The sequence below is a fragment of the Halichoeres trimaculatus genome, unplaced genomic scaffold, assembly GCF_033239565.1.
Source record: "Halichoeres trimaculatus isolate MK-OKI-2021-1 unplaced genomic scaffold, fHalTri1.1 fHalTri1_scaffold_6, whole genome shotgun sequence".
Lineage (NCBI taxonomy): Eukaryota > Metazoa > Chordata > Actinopteri > Labriformes > Labridae > Halichoeres > Halichoeres trimaculatus.
In genome coordinates, this window is record NW_027437184.1 from 2,290,996 (window position 1) to 2,304,657 (window position 13,662).

Below are 13,662 nucleotides of genomic sequence, written 5' to 3' on the forward strand. Positions count from 1 at the left end.
TTGAAGACCTTTGAGCGTGACGATCAACCCAGGATGAGATCTGCTTTCTGTTATGGGGAAAACCCACCAGTATGTGATTCATAAAGCAGCTTTTAGAGCGTTCAATAGCCAGGGCTTTAATCCAGCGTTATCTCTCCTGCTCCTGAAGGACACGAGGAGGAAAATGAAACCACAGCACGACATGAATGCATAACCTAAGACTTCTTTACTTTTATATAACGTTCCCTGGGAGAAATAAAGTGCCCACTCATTTTTAAAGTGGATCATCACATCCGTTTGCCAGAGTGGCATAATTGAGCATTAAACAATCTAATTTGGAGGAAAGAGGGTATGAGCTTCTGGCTTTTTACGCAGCAATAATTAAACTATATCACTTAAATCACTTTAACTCCTTTCAGCTAAGTCTCACTTTATTTCTGCAGATGTAGAAATCACTTTACACACTTATTCCACAAAAATACACCCATTTAAATGCTAATGACGAATATAGAGTGAAGTGCTACGTATACTCTGAGCAACATTGGGGGAAATGTCATGCCTTGGCACTGCCTGGAAATTGGTTTTCATGGCAATGTGCACACTCTCCCCCTGCACGTCTTGGTGATAGAAATGTAGAAGAATCATTAGTGCAATTCCAGCAGCTCTGGAGAAGGCTGCAGGAAGTTTAGAGAAAGTAGAAGAAGCCAAACTTTAACAAAGTGTAAAGACAGATGGCAGTTTGGAGGGAATGAAGCAGAGCGAGGAAGTCTGAGCTGACAGGAAGATGTTTGGGTGTTAACGGCATGAAAATTGAGCACGATGATTCCACGTCAGGAGTAAAGGAGGAGGTTAAACCAGTCGATCTGTGGCTGTGTTGTTGAACCTCATTATGCTAAACGTAACATATGTAATGCATCATTTTCATGGTCTTTATCTCGTCAATGTGATAAATAATTTCCTTTAAAACCTGGAAAGAAAATAATAATAAAAATGTCTTCTGTCCTTTTGAGAATTATCATACAGTTACAGGTGGCTGATGTTGTATTTTTTTCAAGATGGTTGCTCTTATTAAATCATCCACACACTTTTATTCGAGAAAATTGTTAAATAATTTCAGGAAGTTGCTGTAATAATATCAAATAAATCATATATATATATATATATATATATATATATATATATATATATATATATATATATATATATATATATATATATATATATAATCAAATTATCTGTATTGGAAGAATGCATATTTACTTGAAACTTTGACAAAAAGTTGCCAGTGTGATACCAAAAAAACTGTCTGATGAACAAAATAATATAGTATTATTTTTTCCTTATTTTTTATTTTTATTTGATTTATTTATTTATATTTTAAAATGTTATTATGCATATTTTAATATTTAAATAAATATTGTATTTATTTATCTATCTATCTATATATTTATTTTTATATCTATTCTATTTTTTTAATCAAAATTATCTGTATTAAAAGAATGCATATTGACTTGAAACTTTGACAAAAAAGTTGCCAGTGTAATACCAAAAACTGTCTGATTAACAAAATAATACAGTATTATTTTTGTGGCATTTTGAATTGTTATTTGATTTATTTATTTATTTTTCATTTATTAATATTTGAAAATGTTATTATGCATATTTTAATATTTAAAACATATTTTATTTATTTATTTATCTATCTTTATATTTATTTTTATATTTATTTATTTATTCTATTTTTTTTTTTGTCAGGCTTTGAATGGTTAAATTTTACCCCTAATTGACACATGAAGTGTGAGCACCGTGCACTACGCCGCACTAAGAAGCCACTCTAGTCAATCTCTACATTAACACAGCATGTACTGGAGAAATGCATCACACTGCAAGAACTGAAACCTTATCAAGTGTTTTTGTCTTATTTTTGATAGAAAATGTCTTTTTAGACTTAATCTGAGCCACATTCACCTGACCAGTCCAGAAAAATGTCTTGTTTCAAGAAACTTAAAGACAAAAATGAGGTCTGAATTGTTATAACGAGTAAAAAAAAAAAAATCTGAGAAAAGTTACTTGTATTGAGACAATATTATTGTTTCAAGCAAAATTTCTAGCAAGCTTGCAGATTGGCAGATTTTTTTTATCATGTTCTGGCACCCGAATATAAACCTCATCCTTGTTTGTCGAAACTATGTCACTGACACATGACCAGAAGTCATCAGCAGGTCACATCCAGAGGAAATCCCACATTTTGGACGGGGAAAAGTTCATCTTGCAGGTGAAAAACTTCATGATCCCATAGCGGGATTATCAGTCTACGTCGTCATAAAGATGCCCATGCATCTTGACCACAGAAGAAAGGTTTAGCTTCATTCATTCAGACAAGTTAGCGTTTTTTAAACGCTAGATTCAACCTGTTTTCAGCATCAAAATGTACAGTTGTTTTTGAAAACGATACTATACAACAGAGGCAATGTCTATCAAGTTTGACTGTCACAGAGCAACCGGTGTTTTGGAGTTAATAGCGACCATGCTAACTGGTGACTGTCAGTCAACAAAATCAGTGATTAATGGCTGAGAGTCACCAGTTAACAAGGTCACACTTTACACTGAAACATCATCGACGTCTGTGGGTAAATAATGAACTCTGGACGTAGTTTTCTGGCTCTTTTGTCATGAACCGGGTCTCAGACTTTTTTGGTTTAGAAGGGTTTCTGATTTATTGACACATGTTTACGTCCTGGGCCCTGTTCTACAAAGCAAGTTCAGCCTAGCGAGATAGCCTTGGAGCTACCTCGCTGAACTGAGCGTGGTAGCCGGCGGTCTCGCTACACGGTTTTCCGACACTGGTTATCAACCTCATAAGTGGATCCAGCTAGGCAATGAGCGCGTGCACAGATATAAGGCGGAGCCCGCTGCATCTGACCAATCACGAACATGGAGCAGTCTGGAGCGTCAGAGCAGGCCGGTGAGAGAAGGAGCGCATACTTCATACAGGAGGAGCAGGAGGTGATCATGAGGAAGTATGACGAGCTGAAACATGTAATTAACGTTAAAAGCAACACTGTCGCCGCTGCTAAAGCACGGAAGGAGTGCTGGCAGAAAATTGCTGACAGTCTAAATGCGTAAGTGCAGTGCAAAAAAAAAAAACATTTTGTGCCATTATCATCCTGAAATAGCACTGTTCACCATGCACTTTTACTGTAACATGCACCATACCTCATTTATTTCTTAGATGAATTGATTCATTTGTTCATTCCTATCGTGTTTACATTTTTTGTGAGACATGTAGCCCACACGAGCCCTACATGAATTCCTGTCACAATTTTAATACGGGCAATAAAATATTGTCATGGAACAGAAGTGTTGGCGTTGAAGATCTTATTACGGCAATGAGAGTTCTTCATTCCCTTTAACTACCTGTAGAAAGTGTCATATACTACCAACCCCTCTCTGGAAAACCGGTAACTTTCATAAAGGTGGTCATCAGAAAAAGAGAGTGGGTCGGGCTCCGATGTCCACGGGATCCTCTAAGAAAAGACAAACCATTTTTTCGTGAGGGCTCATTGGTCAGTGGGCGGGGTTTTTATAGTCCGCGAGTTCAATCTGGAACGTAACCTGCCCCGGAGCAGGTTAGCCGTTCAGCGTACGTTGCCATGGAGACTCGCCTCACTGAGGAGTGATCCCGTGTCGTAGAACAGGGAATCTGGAACCTATCCTCAAAGCTACCTCGCTAGGCAGTAATCCTGCTTCGTAGAACAGGGCCCTGGTCTGTCACAGTCTGGTAAGTGTCCACGGATAATGAACTCTTCTATCCAGTCACTGCTATTCCCCAAACCTAGGAGCCGTTTACTCAGTATAAGTATTAATGTTTGGTTTAAAAATTTGTTTTTTGGTGGTTAACTCCTCCATGTTGGTTGACAAACCATGATACTCCACAGTGCCTCTGCACCCAAGTTGCGAGCGCATCCGGCGTTGTTAAAAACAAATAATCCCTCTATACGACACAACACATCCTTTCTATACTGACACCAACAGAAAGGAGAAGGACTGAAGGAGCTGAAGTTTTAGGGAGGGCCAGGTGAGTTTAACATGCTAATTAATCACCATGTGCTTCTCCTGTGATCTTGTGATCTCAGGCTCTGCTCTGCACAGCGCTAACACTGTATGTGTGAATCAGGGGTTAGCTGACGCTTTAGCTCAGTGATGGGTCGGAGTCTTGCTGGAATAAATCAAAAGTTTAGCAGAGCAATTCCTCAAGGAGTCAGATGATTGGTTAACTAGACGTGCAGAGCCAGTTCTCCGTTGACTAAAATAGAGCAGATCATCTCTGACAGCTGGCCTACATTATGGAGGAGTATTCTGGAAGATTTAACTTCGCTTTTGACCAGCTGAACCCTGCAGGATCAGATTAAACACAGAGGTTTTATTCATTGGAGTTTGGATATACTTGAACCTGAATCAATATTTCATATTTGCCTCCACTATACGGCATAATTGACCATGAAAAAACTTTGGATTTTTGAAAGGAGCTCTATAAAACACACAATGATTCTCCATCTCTGTCTTTAAATAAATCTACTACACTTACCCCCAGAGGTTACTGCCTGTGTGAAGGTATCCTGTGGTTTTTCTGAATTATCTTAAGAGCAGCAGATTGCTTTTTTTCATTCAAACATTGACCTTGTTCACATTTTTAAAAAGCAAAGAAAAACGGAGTAAATACCTGCTCCCCCTCGGTGAATACTCTGTTTTCAAAGCTCCAGGAGATGGTGGGTGTGGGGTCGCCTGAAGCCTCGCAGGTCAGGGTGACTTGTTCGTCAAACTCTGAGGCAGTCTGGTTGTTCAGGTAGGTGATCTTGGGTTGCACTAAAAACAAGAGGAAGCACGTTAATTGAAGCTTGATTCTTCAGAAAAAAACAGTTTAATACGTGAGGATGCTCAAAATGGAAAACTACCTGTCTATTTGATGAATATGAGTCAAAAACTGGATAAATACTGAGCTTTTTTATTGTCCCTACATGTGATATTTACACATTAAGTTAACTAAATGATAAAATGTCAGATTTGTCAGCTACAGCCATAACACGATAATGCTCAACCACCTGGATGTAAACAAGCAGAGATGATGGTGACGTTTAATGGTATTTATATTGATATAGAAGAAATTATGCTGTGTGCAGATTAACAGGGCCTCAATTCATGGGCTGCAGCCTGGAGAGGACTCAGGTTTACATCACGAACCGTTACGAAATGTCTAAAAACCCGGTGCTGCTGGCGTCATGTTCAAAATACAATCTGTTTATTTTTAAGACACTTGAACAACTTCCTATGTCCTGAAACCAAATAAGAACATTTAACGGTGTGTGAGCAATGAATTGTGGGATATTTAGGTGATGAAGAACTCTAAATTTGCAGCCCTGGGAAAGAAGGACACATTTGACGGTTATGAGTTGATGACAACCCTTTGACTCTTTGTAGTGAGGCATCTGGTCTTCAGTTGCGAGAGATGAAGGCTGTGGCAACCTCTGCTGTAAAAATTTGAGACACTGAGCAAGTGCTAGAATGTGCTCCTCCTCAAGTGTGCACTTGAGGCTCCAGAAGTCCTGGAAGTCACATCCAAAACAAGCCAAAAAAAACGTTTTCACAGCAGAAATAAACCTATATACACAAATAAAAACATCTCCTGTCTGAATGCCTAATTACAGGCACACATTGTACAGGGGTGACTTTTTTTCTTAACTCAGCAGTTTAAAGGATAATAAGATTGCAAGTTCATCCAATCAGAGGCACAGCTCAGCTCATGTGACTTGTTGTGCAAACCGTTAGCTGTTAGCATGGGGACCACAGGCTGTAAAAAAATGGACATCATTTTGATCGGCTTACCACGAAAACTGCTCCCTCTGGTGGCTGGGTGCAATATAGCTCAAAAAATCCATTTCCCAAGTAATTCCGTGTGGTAAAACTTTAAAAGTATTAACACACCTAAAAAAAATTTGTGAGATTTACGCAAATTTTTAAATTGTAAAAAAATTTCACATTTTCAATTTTTTTTTTCCAAATTTTGATTTTATTAAAGAACATTTTTTTGTACATTTTTCATTTTGTTTATTTTTGAAACATTCAAAATATTGTAAATAGTTTAGCAAATTGTTGATTTTTTTAAATTGCAAATTTTTCATTTTGTATTTTTTTGTGGTATTGAAAAGATTTCTAATTTATTCTCAAATTGTTGATTTTATTTTAAACTGCAAATTTTTCATTTTGTATATTTTGTGGTGTTAAAGAGATTTCAAATTGTTTTGCAAAGTATTTTTTTTTAAAAAGTGCAAATTTTTTATTTTGTACTTTTTTGTGATATAAAAAAAATCAAATTGTTTAGCCAATTGCTGTATTTTTTGATTGCACATTTTTAATTTTGTATTTTTTGTGATGTTTAAAAGATTTCAAATTGTTTCACAAATTGTTGATTTTTTTCATTGCAAATTTTTCATTCTGTATTTTTTGTGATATCAAAAAAATTTCAAAGTGTTTGCAATTATTGGATTTTCTTTTTTCTTTGGATTTTTTTTAATTCATTTGAAATAAAAAAAAATACATTAAATCAACAATTGCATAAATTCCAATATAACTTCTCATTTTCAGGATTATACACTAGATTTTCACTATGTATAGAATTTTTTACACTTAATAGTTTTTATTGTGAAAGTAGATCTTGTGGCTCCAGCTCGACTTTAATCCAGGTGAGCTGAGGCTAAATGGTCAGACACAGGTGAATTAACACTCAACCAGAGTGCTGGACTGTGGATGTTAACCTGCTAGGATAACCTCAAACTGGTGGTGTTAGCTTGGCTATCGTTAGCCACATTGTTTACCCGCTGACAGTGACCCTGTGTTTCTCTCTGAGTGTTTTTTTTATTTAGTCTCCTCCACTGGTCATAATCCTGTATTAATGATTCATCTCTTTACTCTCTACAAACTCCTGAGGAAAAAAAAACAGCTCTTTAGCGGCTGGATGTTTGACTTTTTTAACAGCTGCTTACCTCTCATAAATTCAAATTGCGTATTTAAAAACAGTTACAGAGGATTTTGCAGATTTTCTGCGCTGGAAAACAACAGCCTGCTGCTCATACAATGAGGCTGATGGCGGTGGAGTTTGTGAGCCGTAAAATGCAAATATTAACCTATAGGACGCTAAAACCAGCTCTGGGGCTGCTGCACAGTAAGCTTTTTATCCTCTCTGTTTTGTGGCACAACAAATGAAATCTTTCCTATCATGCAAAGTCAGTTGATCCGTTTTTTAAACATTATCATTAGCGCAGCTTTAAATAGCTGTTACATATTGTTAGCACGGCTGTAGTAAAGCATGCAGACAGGCTTCATTAGAGCCGTGCTTTCATACCCCATTGACCCATAATAGAGCTGCGAGCACATGATTTCATTAGGCTGCCGCACATTTCCTCATGAGGAGAAACTCTAGTGTGATATCTTTCAATGTCCTTAGGGGTGGCTTAATTAGTTTTCAATAGGACATGCTTTCTTTAAACCCTCTGCTTCACGCTGTGTAACCCTGCGCCGGCCACTGGATGAGCTGCACAGGCGCGTACAGCAAATGTCAATAAGTACAAAAGGCGAGGCCGGCGAGAGAAAACGACCCACAGCATCCTCTGAGTGATTCTCTTACCAAACACGTTCAGGCTGACTTCCTCGGCTTTCTCCCCCGCCTTGTTCTTGGCGATGCAAGTGTAATCTCCCTCATCCACTTTCTTGACGTCTTTTATTATCAATTCTGAGCCGTCCTCGTTCAGGGTGTACTTATCGCCCGTTTCAAGGACGATGTTGTTACTGTAAAAGAAAGAGAAAGGGAAAGGACATGGGATGTTAGAACCACAAGTGTGTGTGCTTACGTAACTTGAATAGCCCGCGGTGGAGGTTTCTTTTTTGTCTCTGACATTGATGTCTTCCAGCTTTCATCTCTTCTGCTTTTTGACAAAATCTGGGAGACCGAAAAGCCTCCTGTGCTGAACACCTCCGACATTTCCTCCGCTTTTGTTTGCCTCTGCTCTCCTTTGGCCCTCACATCTCTTGGTTTTAAGAAGGCCATGCACCAATTTGATTACCAGGCATGGCTTTTCAGTTTGGAGAGGCAGAGGCTTCACTAAAGGTTGCAATCCTGTTTGAGAAGAATTGGGTATTTGTATGCCCAGAGTGGCAGCCTTCCCAAAGCATTTTGCAGACAGACAGTGACTGACAAATAACTACCAGAGCTCAGCCCGTCTGTTTTTACACCACCTCCACCCGACCGTCCTCCCTCTGACCTCCCTGTCCGTCTCAACTCCCCTCAGCCTCAGCCCCAACGTCAGAGAGTTGAATACTCCTCTTTATTCACATCTGTGCAGAAATCTTTGTTGAAAGATTCCTCCGAGCAGCAGCAGCGCCGCCGTATGACAGCTGTAAATGATGCAGCGTGGATACGTACGTACGCTGAGCAAACAGCTTTATGAGGAGAGATGAGCGGTGGTTGGGATTCATCATGACTGAGTGGTGATCAAGTAACCCCCAATTTACCTGAATGAAGCTAGTTGAGATAAATGATTTCAGCTGATGTTGAATCCATCACTGATACAGTCATTACTCTCACACAGCTTCATCTGGAGGGTTCACAGGTAGCTTGTTTTAGTCCTGATTTATACCGTATTTGGTCACAAACCATCGACAATCACTGAAAATATCCTGGTCTCTATGACAACACCACGCCACATTACAAAGAGAAGAGACATCTGTGTTTTTCTCTGCTGAAAACGATTTCCGTGATTAATTTTGTAGTGATGGTGGACACTGGAGCCTAACTGTCAGACAGAAAAAGGACAGAAGAGCAGAAGAAAGACAAACAGGAGAGAAAAAGAGCACGAACTAAAGGCTAATACATGAGCTAAAACTTGAGCTAAAGGCTAAAATACATATTACAGGCTTAAACAAAAGCTAAAGGCTAAAACACAGGCTTAAAGTTAAATCAAGGGCTAAAGGCTCAAATTTGAGCTAAAGGCTCAAATACAGATTAAAGGCTAAAACAGAAGATAAAAAAAATAAACTAAAAGCTATATTAGGCTAAAGCCTAAAACAGTACCTATAACTTGAGCTTAAGGCTAAAACACAGGCATAAAGTTTAATCACAGGCTAAAGTCTAAAACTTGAGCTTAAGGCTAAAATACAGGCTATAGGCTAAAACAGGAGCTATGGCTGTTCTTTAGCTCATGCTTTAGTCATTAGCGAAAGGCTAAAACATAAGCTCAAAAGGGGAAATACAGGCCTTAAGGCAAAAACATCGGCTTAAGGCCAAAGACTAAAACAGTAGCTAAAACTTGAGTTAAAGGCTAAAATGCAGGTTATGTTACATTATAACAACTTGAGCTAAAGGCTAACACAAAGGCTTAAGGTTAAAACACTAGCTAAAGTGTAAAACAGGAGCTAAAACTTGAGCTAAAAGCTTATATACGGGTTACAGGCTAGAACAAAGGCTAAAGGCAAAAACTTGAGCTAAAAGCCCAAACACAGGCTTAAAGTAAAACCACAGGCTAAAGGCTAAAACATGGGCTAAAGGCTAAAACATGGGCTTGAGGCTAAAGCCTCAAATACTGACGAAAGCTTAAAACAGTAGCTAAATCTTGAGCTAAAAGCTTTAATTACCGGTTTAAGGCTAAAACAGGAACTAAAATATAGGATTAAGGCTAAAACATGGGCTAAAGGCTAAAATATAGGCCAAAGGTTTAAGCCTTAAATACAAGCAAAAGCCTAAAACAGTAGTTAAAACTTGAGCTTAAGGCTAAAATACAGTTGAGAGGCTAAAACAGGAGCTAAAACAAGAGCTACAGGCTAAAAGACGGGCTTGAAGTTAAAATGGTTAAAGCATAAAACAGTGGCTAAAATCTTAAATACAGGTTACAGGCTAAAACAAAGGGTAAAGGCTAAAACTTGAGCCAAAGGCTTAATCACAGGCTTATGGTTAAATCACAGGCTAAAGGCTTAAATTTGAGCTAAAAGCTAAAACATGGGCAAAAGGCTTAAAGATGGGCTAAAGGCAATAGGCTAAAATACAGATGAAAGTCTAAAACAGTAAATAAAACTTAAGCTAACGTGAGATACAGTTGGGAGGCTTCAACAAAGTCTAAAGGATAAAACAGAGACTTAAGGCTAAAACACATGGTAATCCCTAGGCTTTAGGCTAAAACTTTAGCTAATGGCTTAGTTACAGGTTAGCGGCTAAAACATGGGCTAAATCCTGAGCTAAAGGCTAAAACATGGGCTAAAGGCTAAAATGTAGACTAAAGGCTTAAACATCAGCTTAAGGCTAAAGCCTAAAATTCAGGCTAAAGCCTAAAACAGTTGCTAAAACTTTAGCTAAAGGCTTAAACAGGAGTTAAAACGAGCTTAAGGCTTAAATACAGGTTATAGGCTAAAACATGGGTGAAAGGCTAAGACTTGAGCTAAAGGCTAAAAAACAGGCTTAAGGTTAAATCAGGGGCTTAAGGCTAGAACTTGAGCTTAAGCTTGAGCTATAAGCTAAAATACAGATTAGAGGCTAAAACGTGCTAAAACTTGAGCTAAAGGCTAAAACATTGGCTTAGGTCTAAAGCACAGGCTAAAGGATAAAACAGGAGCTTAAACTTGAGCTAAAGGCAAAAATACACATTAGACGCCAAAACATGGGCTAAAGGCTAAAACACAGGCTAAAGGTTAAATCAAGGGCTTAAGGCTAGAACTTGAGCTTAAACTTGAGCTAAAGGCTAAAATACAGATTAGAGGCTAAAACACTGGCTTAGGTCTAAAGCACAGGCTAAAGGCTAAAACAGGAGCTCAAAATTGAGCTAAATGCTAATACCTGGGCTTAAAGCTTGTTAGAGCCTAAAATGAAACAACTTTTTGCCCAAAATGTTACAAATTGTAATTTCCTGAGGTAGAAACGTTCTGAAAAACGTGTTGACTCTGAACAGCTGTTTCAATGAAAACTGGAATAAATTTCCACTCAACAGTCCATCAAGTTAAACTGCTCGTCTCAATCCAGGAAGTGGAGGTAAATGGACTTTGAAAAAGCCAGTTTTGGTTTTCAGATAAGGGTGCTCTTTGGAGGTTTTCCAGACACACTGGAGGGATTTTATAACCCAGCTGGTCTGGGAGCCTGGCTCAGAAAGGGTGTTGGAGAAAGGACGCCGACTTGGGCCACTGCAGCTTCAACTCACAACAAGAAGATTCTCCTTCCCTGCTAGCTGATCAGGCGATTAGCATTTCCTGGTTGAATCTTCAATAGATGTTTCTCTGTGCAGCCACATCTTACTTATGTGTAACATTTCTGTAATCCAAGCCGTTAACATGTAAGCTACGGCTGAGCCAAGATTGAAACTTATAAGCAGCTTGTGTAACCAGGTGCACATCTGATACAGAATTGCATATGCATGAGTGCCGGCTATTTAACCAGCAAAAAGGAAAAAAAAGAAAAAATTGGTATGCAATTTAAACGGTGTGAGCTGAGTGGAAACCTGCCTAATAAGACTCATCAAAGCCTTTTTGCACTTGCTACGGTGCTGCAAATATAAATACATGTAAATCTCATCATTTCTCCCACACAAGTACTCGCAGGCAAGGCCATGCAAATCCATATTCATGCCCTATTTACCAACACTTTACAGCGCCGGCTTCCTGCAGTGTATTCTGGGCATTTTCTGTCTTTTTAAACATGCAAATTCACTTTGAAGCAAGAGTTTGACCAGAAAAGCTGCAGGAGGCGAAGAGGATCTCCAGAAACGCAGAGAGTTTACAGTTTACTGATCTCAGACTTGATAAAAAAAACTAAAGCTGAAACTGAAAGTGTTATTTAAGCTCAGGTTTTCAGAAGGATTAGTTAATGTGCAACACTTTCAGAAGATCCAGCATCACTCCCTCTGTGTGCCTCCAAAATGCCATTGTCCCTGTGTCCAGCAGCTGGAGACAGAGGGCAGAGATAGCCCAGTGACTTCACCCAAACACCGCCCACCAGATTCATCCCTGTCCCTGTGATCCAGGTCTGATACAGACCCCAGAGAGCATCTTTCCCCTGAAGGGCACGCTCCAACCTTTGCACAGAGTCATTGATAAAGCTACACCCTTTCCTGCACTGAGATAAACCTCAGGTTTTCTGCGATTAGGACTGCACTGACTGGGATTTATCAGCTGCAGCCGCAGCATTAGCTCCTGAAAGTCTTGAGATGCAGATGGAGAAAAATGTTTCCCTCCAGCTACAGACAAAGCACAACACAGACGCACAATTGATTCAGTTGGTTTCTGTGTTTTCCAGGGGAAATTAAATCACGTTTTAGACAGAAAATACCACACTCTCACAAACTGGAGCTGAAAAAGTGAATAAAAACATCACGACTGAATTGTGAAACTCTTTAACTGGAGCCTCGCTGAATGATTGGAAAATAAAATCTCAGCTTTTCTAATTTCTTCTTCTTACTTTTGTGCTGAAAAACATTTCATGAGCAAAATACAGAAGCTAATAAAATCTGTCACTCTGAGGAAGAAGAATTTGAGTCATAGTTTTATACTTGATAACAAAATGAAAAAGAAAGAAAACATGAAACTGTAGTCTGTGAATTTCCATGATTACAGCTGAAGTGTTTGTTTTGGTGTTCTTGTTGTTTCTACCTTCGTGTTATTGACATTATGCAGTCAGACTTACAGGAAGCCTCTGAAACAACATGTTTAGCATGTTCCATAGCATCGATATGATTTTTTCTGATGTTTCCCTTCAAGAATCAACAGAAAAGTGTTATTTAAACTCCTTTAAAAGCTTAACTCAGCCCCTGATGAGGCTTTAAAAAGAACTCACTGTGCCCAGGTGACGGTGGGTTCAGGGAAACCGTCTGCGTAGCAGGCCAGCAGAGCCGAGCTTCCAACGTCTGCTGTCGCGTTGACATCCGCCTGCCTGGCACGGATGGTGGGAAGGACTAGAACAGAGGAGAGGAAGTTGGAGTTATATTCATTATAAGTTCATGAAGAAAACTCAACAATATCTGAGGAAACATACTGAACCAGTCTTCCATAGGAAAGATGACAGCTGTGGTTTTGACTGCTATTGGACCAAAAACAAATTTGAATACATTAAAAAAACTGAAAACCAAGTGAGTGATGTTGTCTAAGGTGTTGTAAAAAATGTGAATTTGGATTAACAAAAGCTTCATTAAACTAAGAAATCCAGGAAACATTTTATTTCACTATTTTACAGGCCAAAAGCAGCTGAAAACTGCAATTTATTTAAAATATTTTGGAATATTTAAAAATATTTTTTGTATAATTTCCCTATATTTAATACACAGGAGGATAAGGGCCACTGAAAAGAACAACTATTTTTTCCTGATTTTTTTTTTCCAGAAAAAATATCTTTTTTTTTTTTTTTAGAAAAAATTATCTATTCTTTTCAGAAAAAAATACTTGTTTTTCAAAGTAACAATTTTTTCAGAAAAATACTATCTTTTTTCAAAATAAAAAAAATGTAATTTTTTCAGAAAAATTCCTTTATTTCTCTGAGAACAGAAATAGAATTCTGACAGAATTCCAAGAAAAAAAGAAATTAAAAAAATTGCCCTCTTTTTGGCCCCAATTCTCTCCATAACCCTGACTTTAAATTAATTTTCCAAAATTAAAAAAAAA

At 38.2% G+C, this 13,662-nt stretch overlaps 1 protein-coding gene across 5 annotated transcripts in view; it reads right to left on the minus strand.

Annotated features, from left to right (window-relative positions):
• Positions 1 to 13,662, minus strand: part of ncam1a (neural cell adhesion molecule 1a) — a 481,923-nt gene that overhangs the window by 115,685 nt on the left and 352,576 nt on the right. For all 5 annotated transcript variants that reach the window (XM_074671801.1, XM_074671802.1, XM_074671803.1 and 2 more), the window contains exons 6-8: positions 12,842 to 12,959; positions 7,661 to 7,821; positions 4,703 to 4,845 (exon numbers count right to left, since the gene is read on the minus strand). In XM_074671801.1, coding sequence (XP_074527902.1) covers positions 4,703 to 4,845; positions 7,661 to 7,821; positions 12,842 to 12,959 — 422 coding nt within the window. The remainder of the gene's footprint in view (positions 1 to 4,702; positions 4,846 to 7,660; positions 7,822 to 12,841; positions 12,960 to 13,662) is intronic.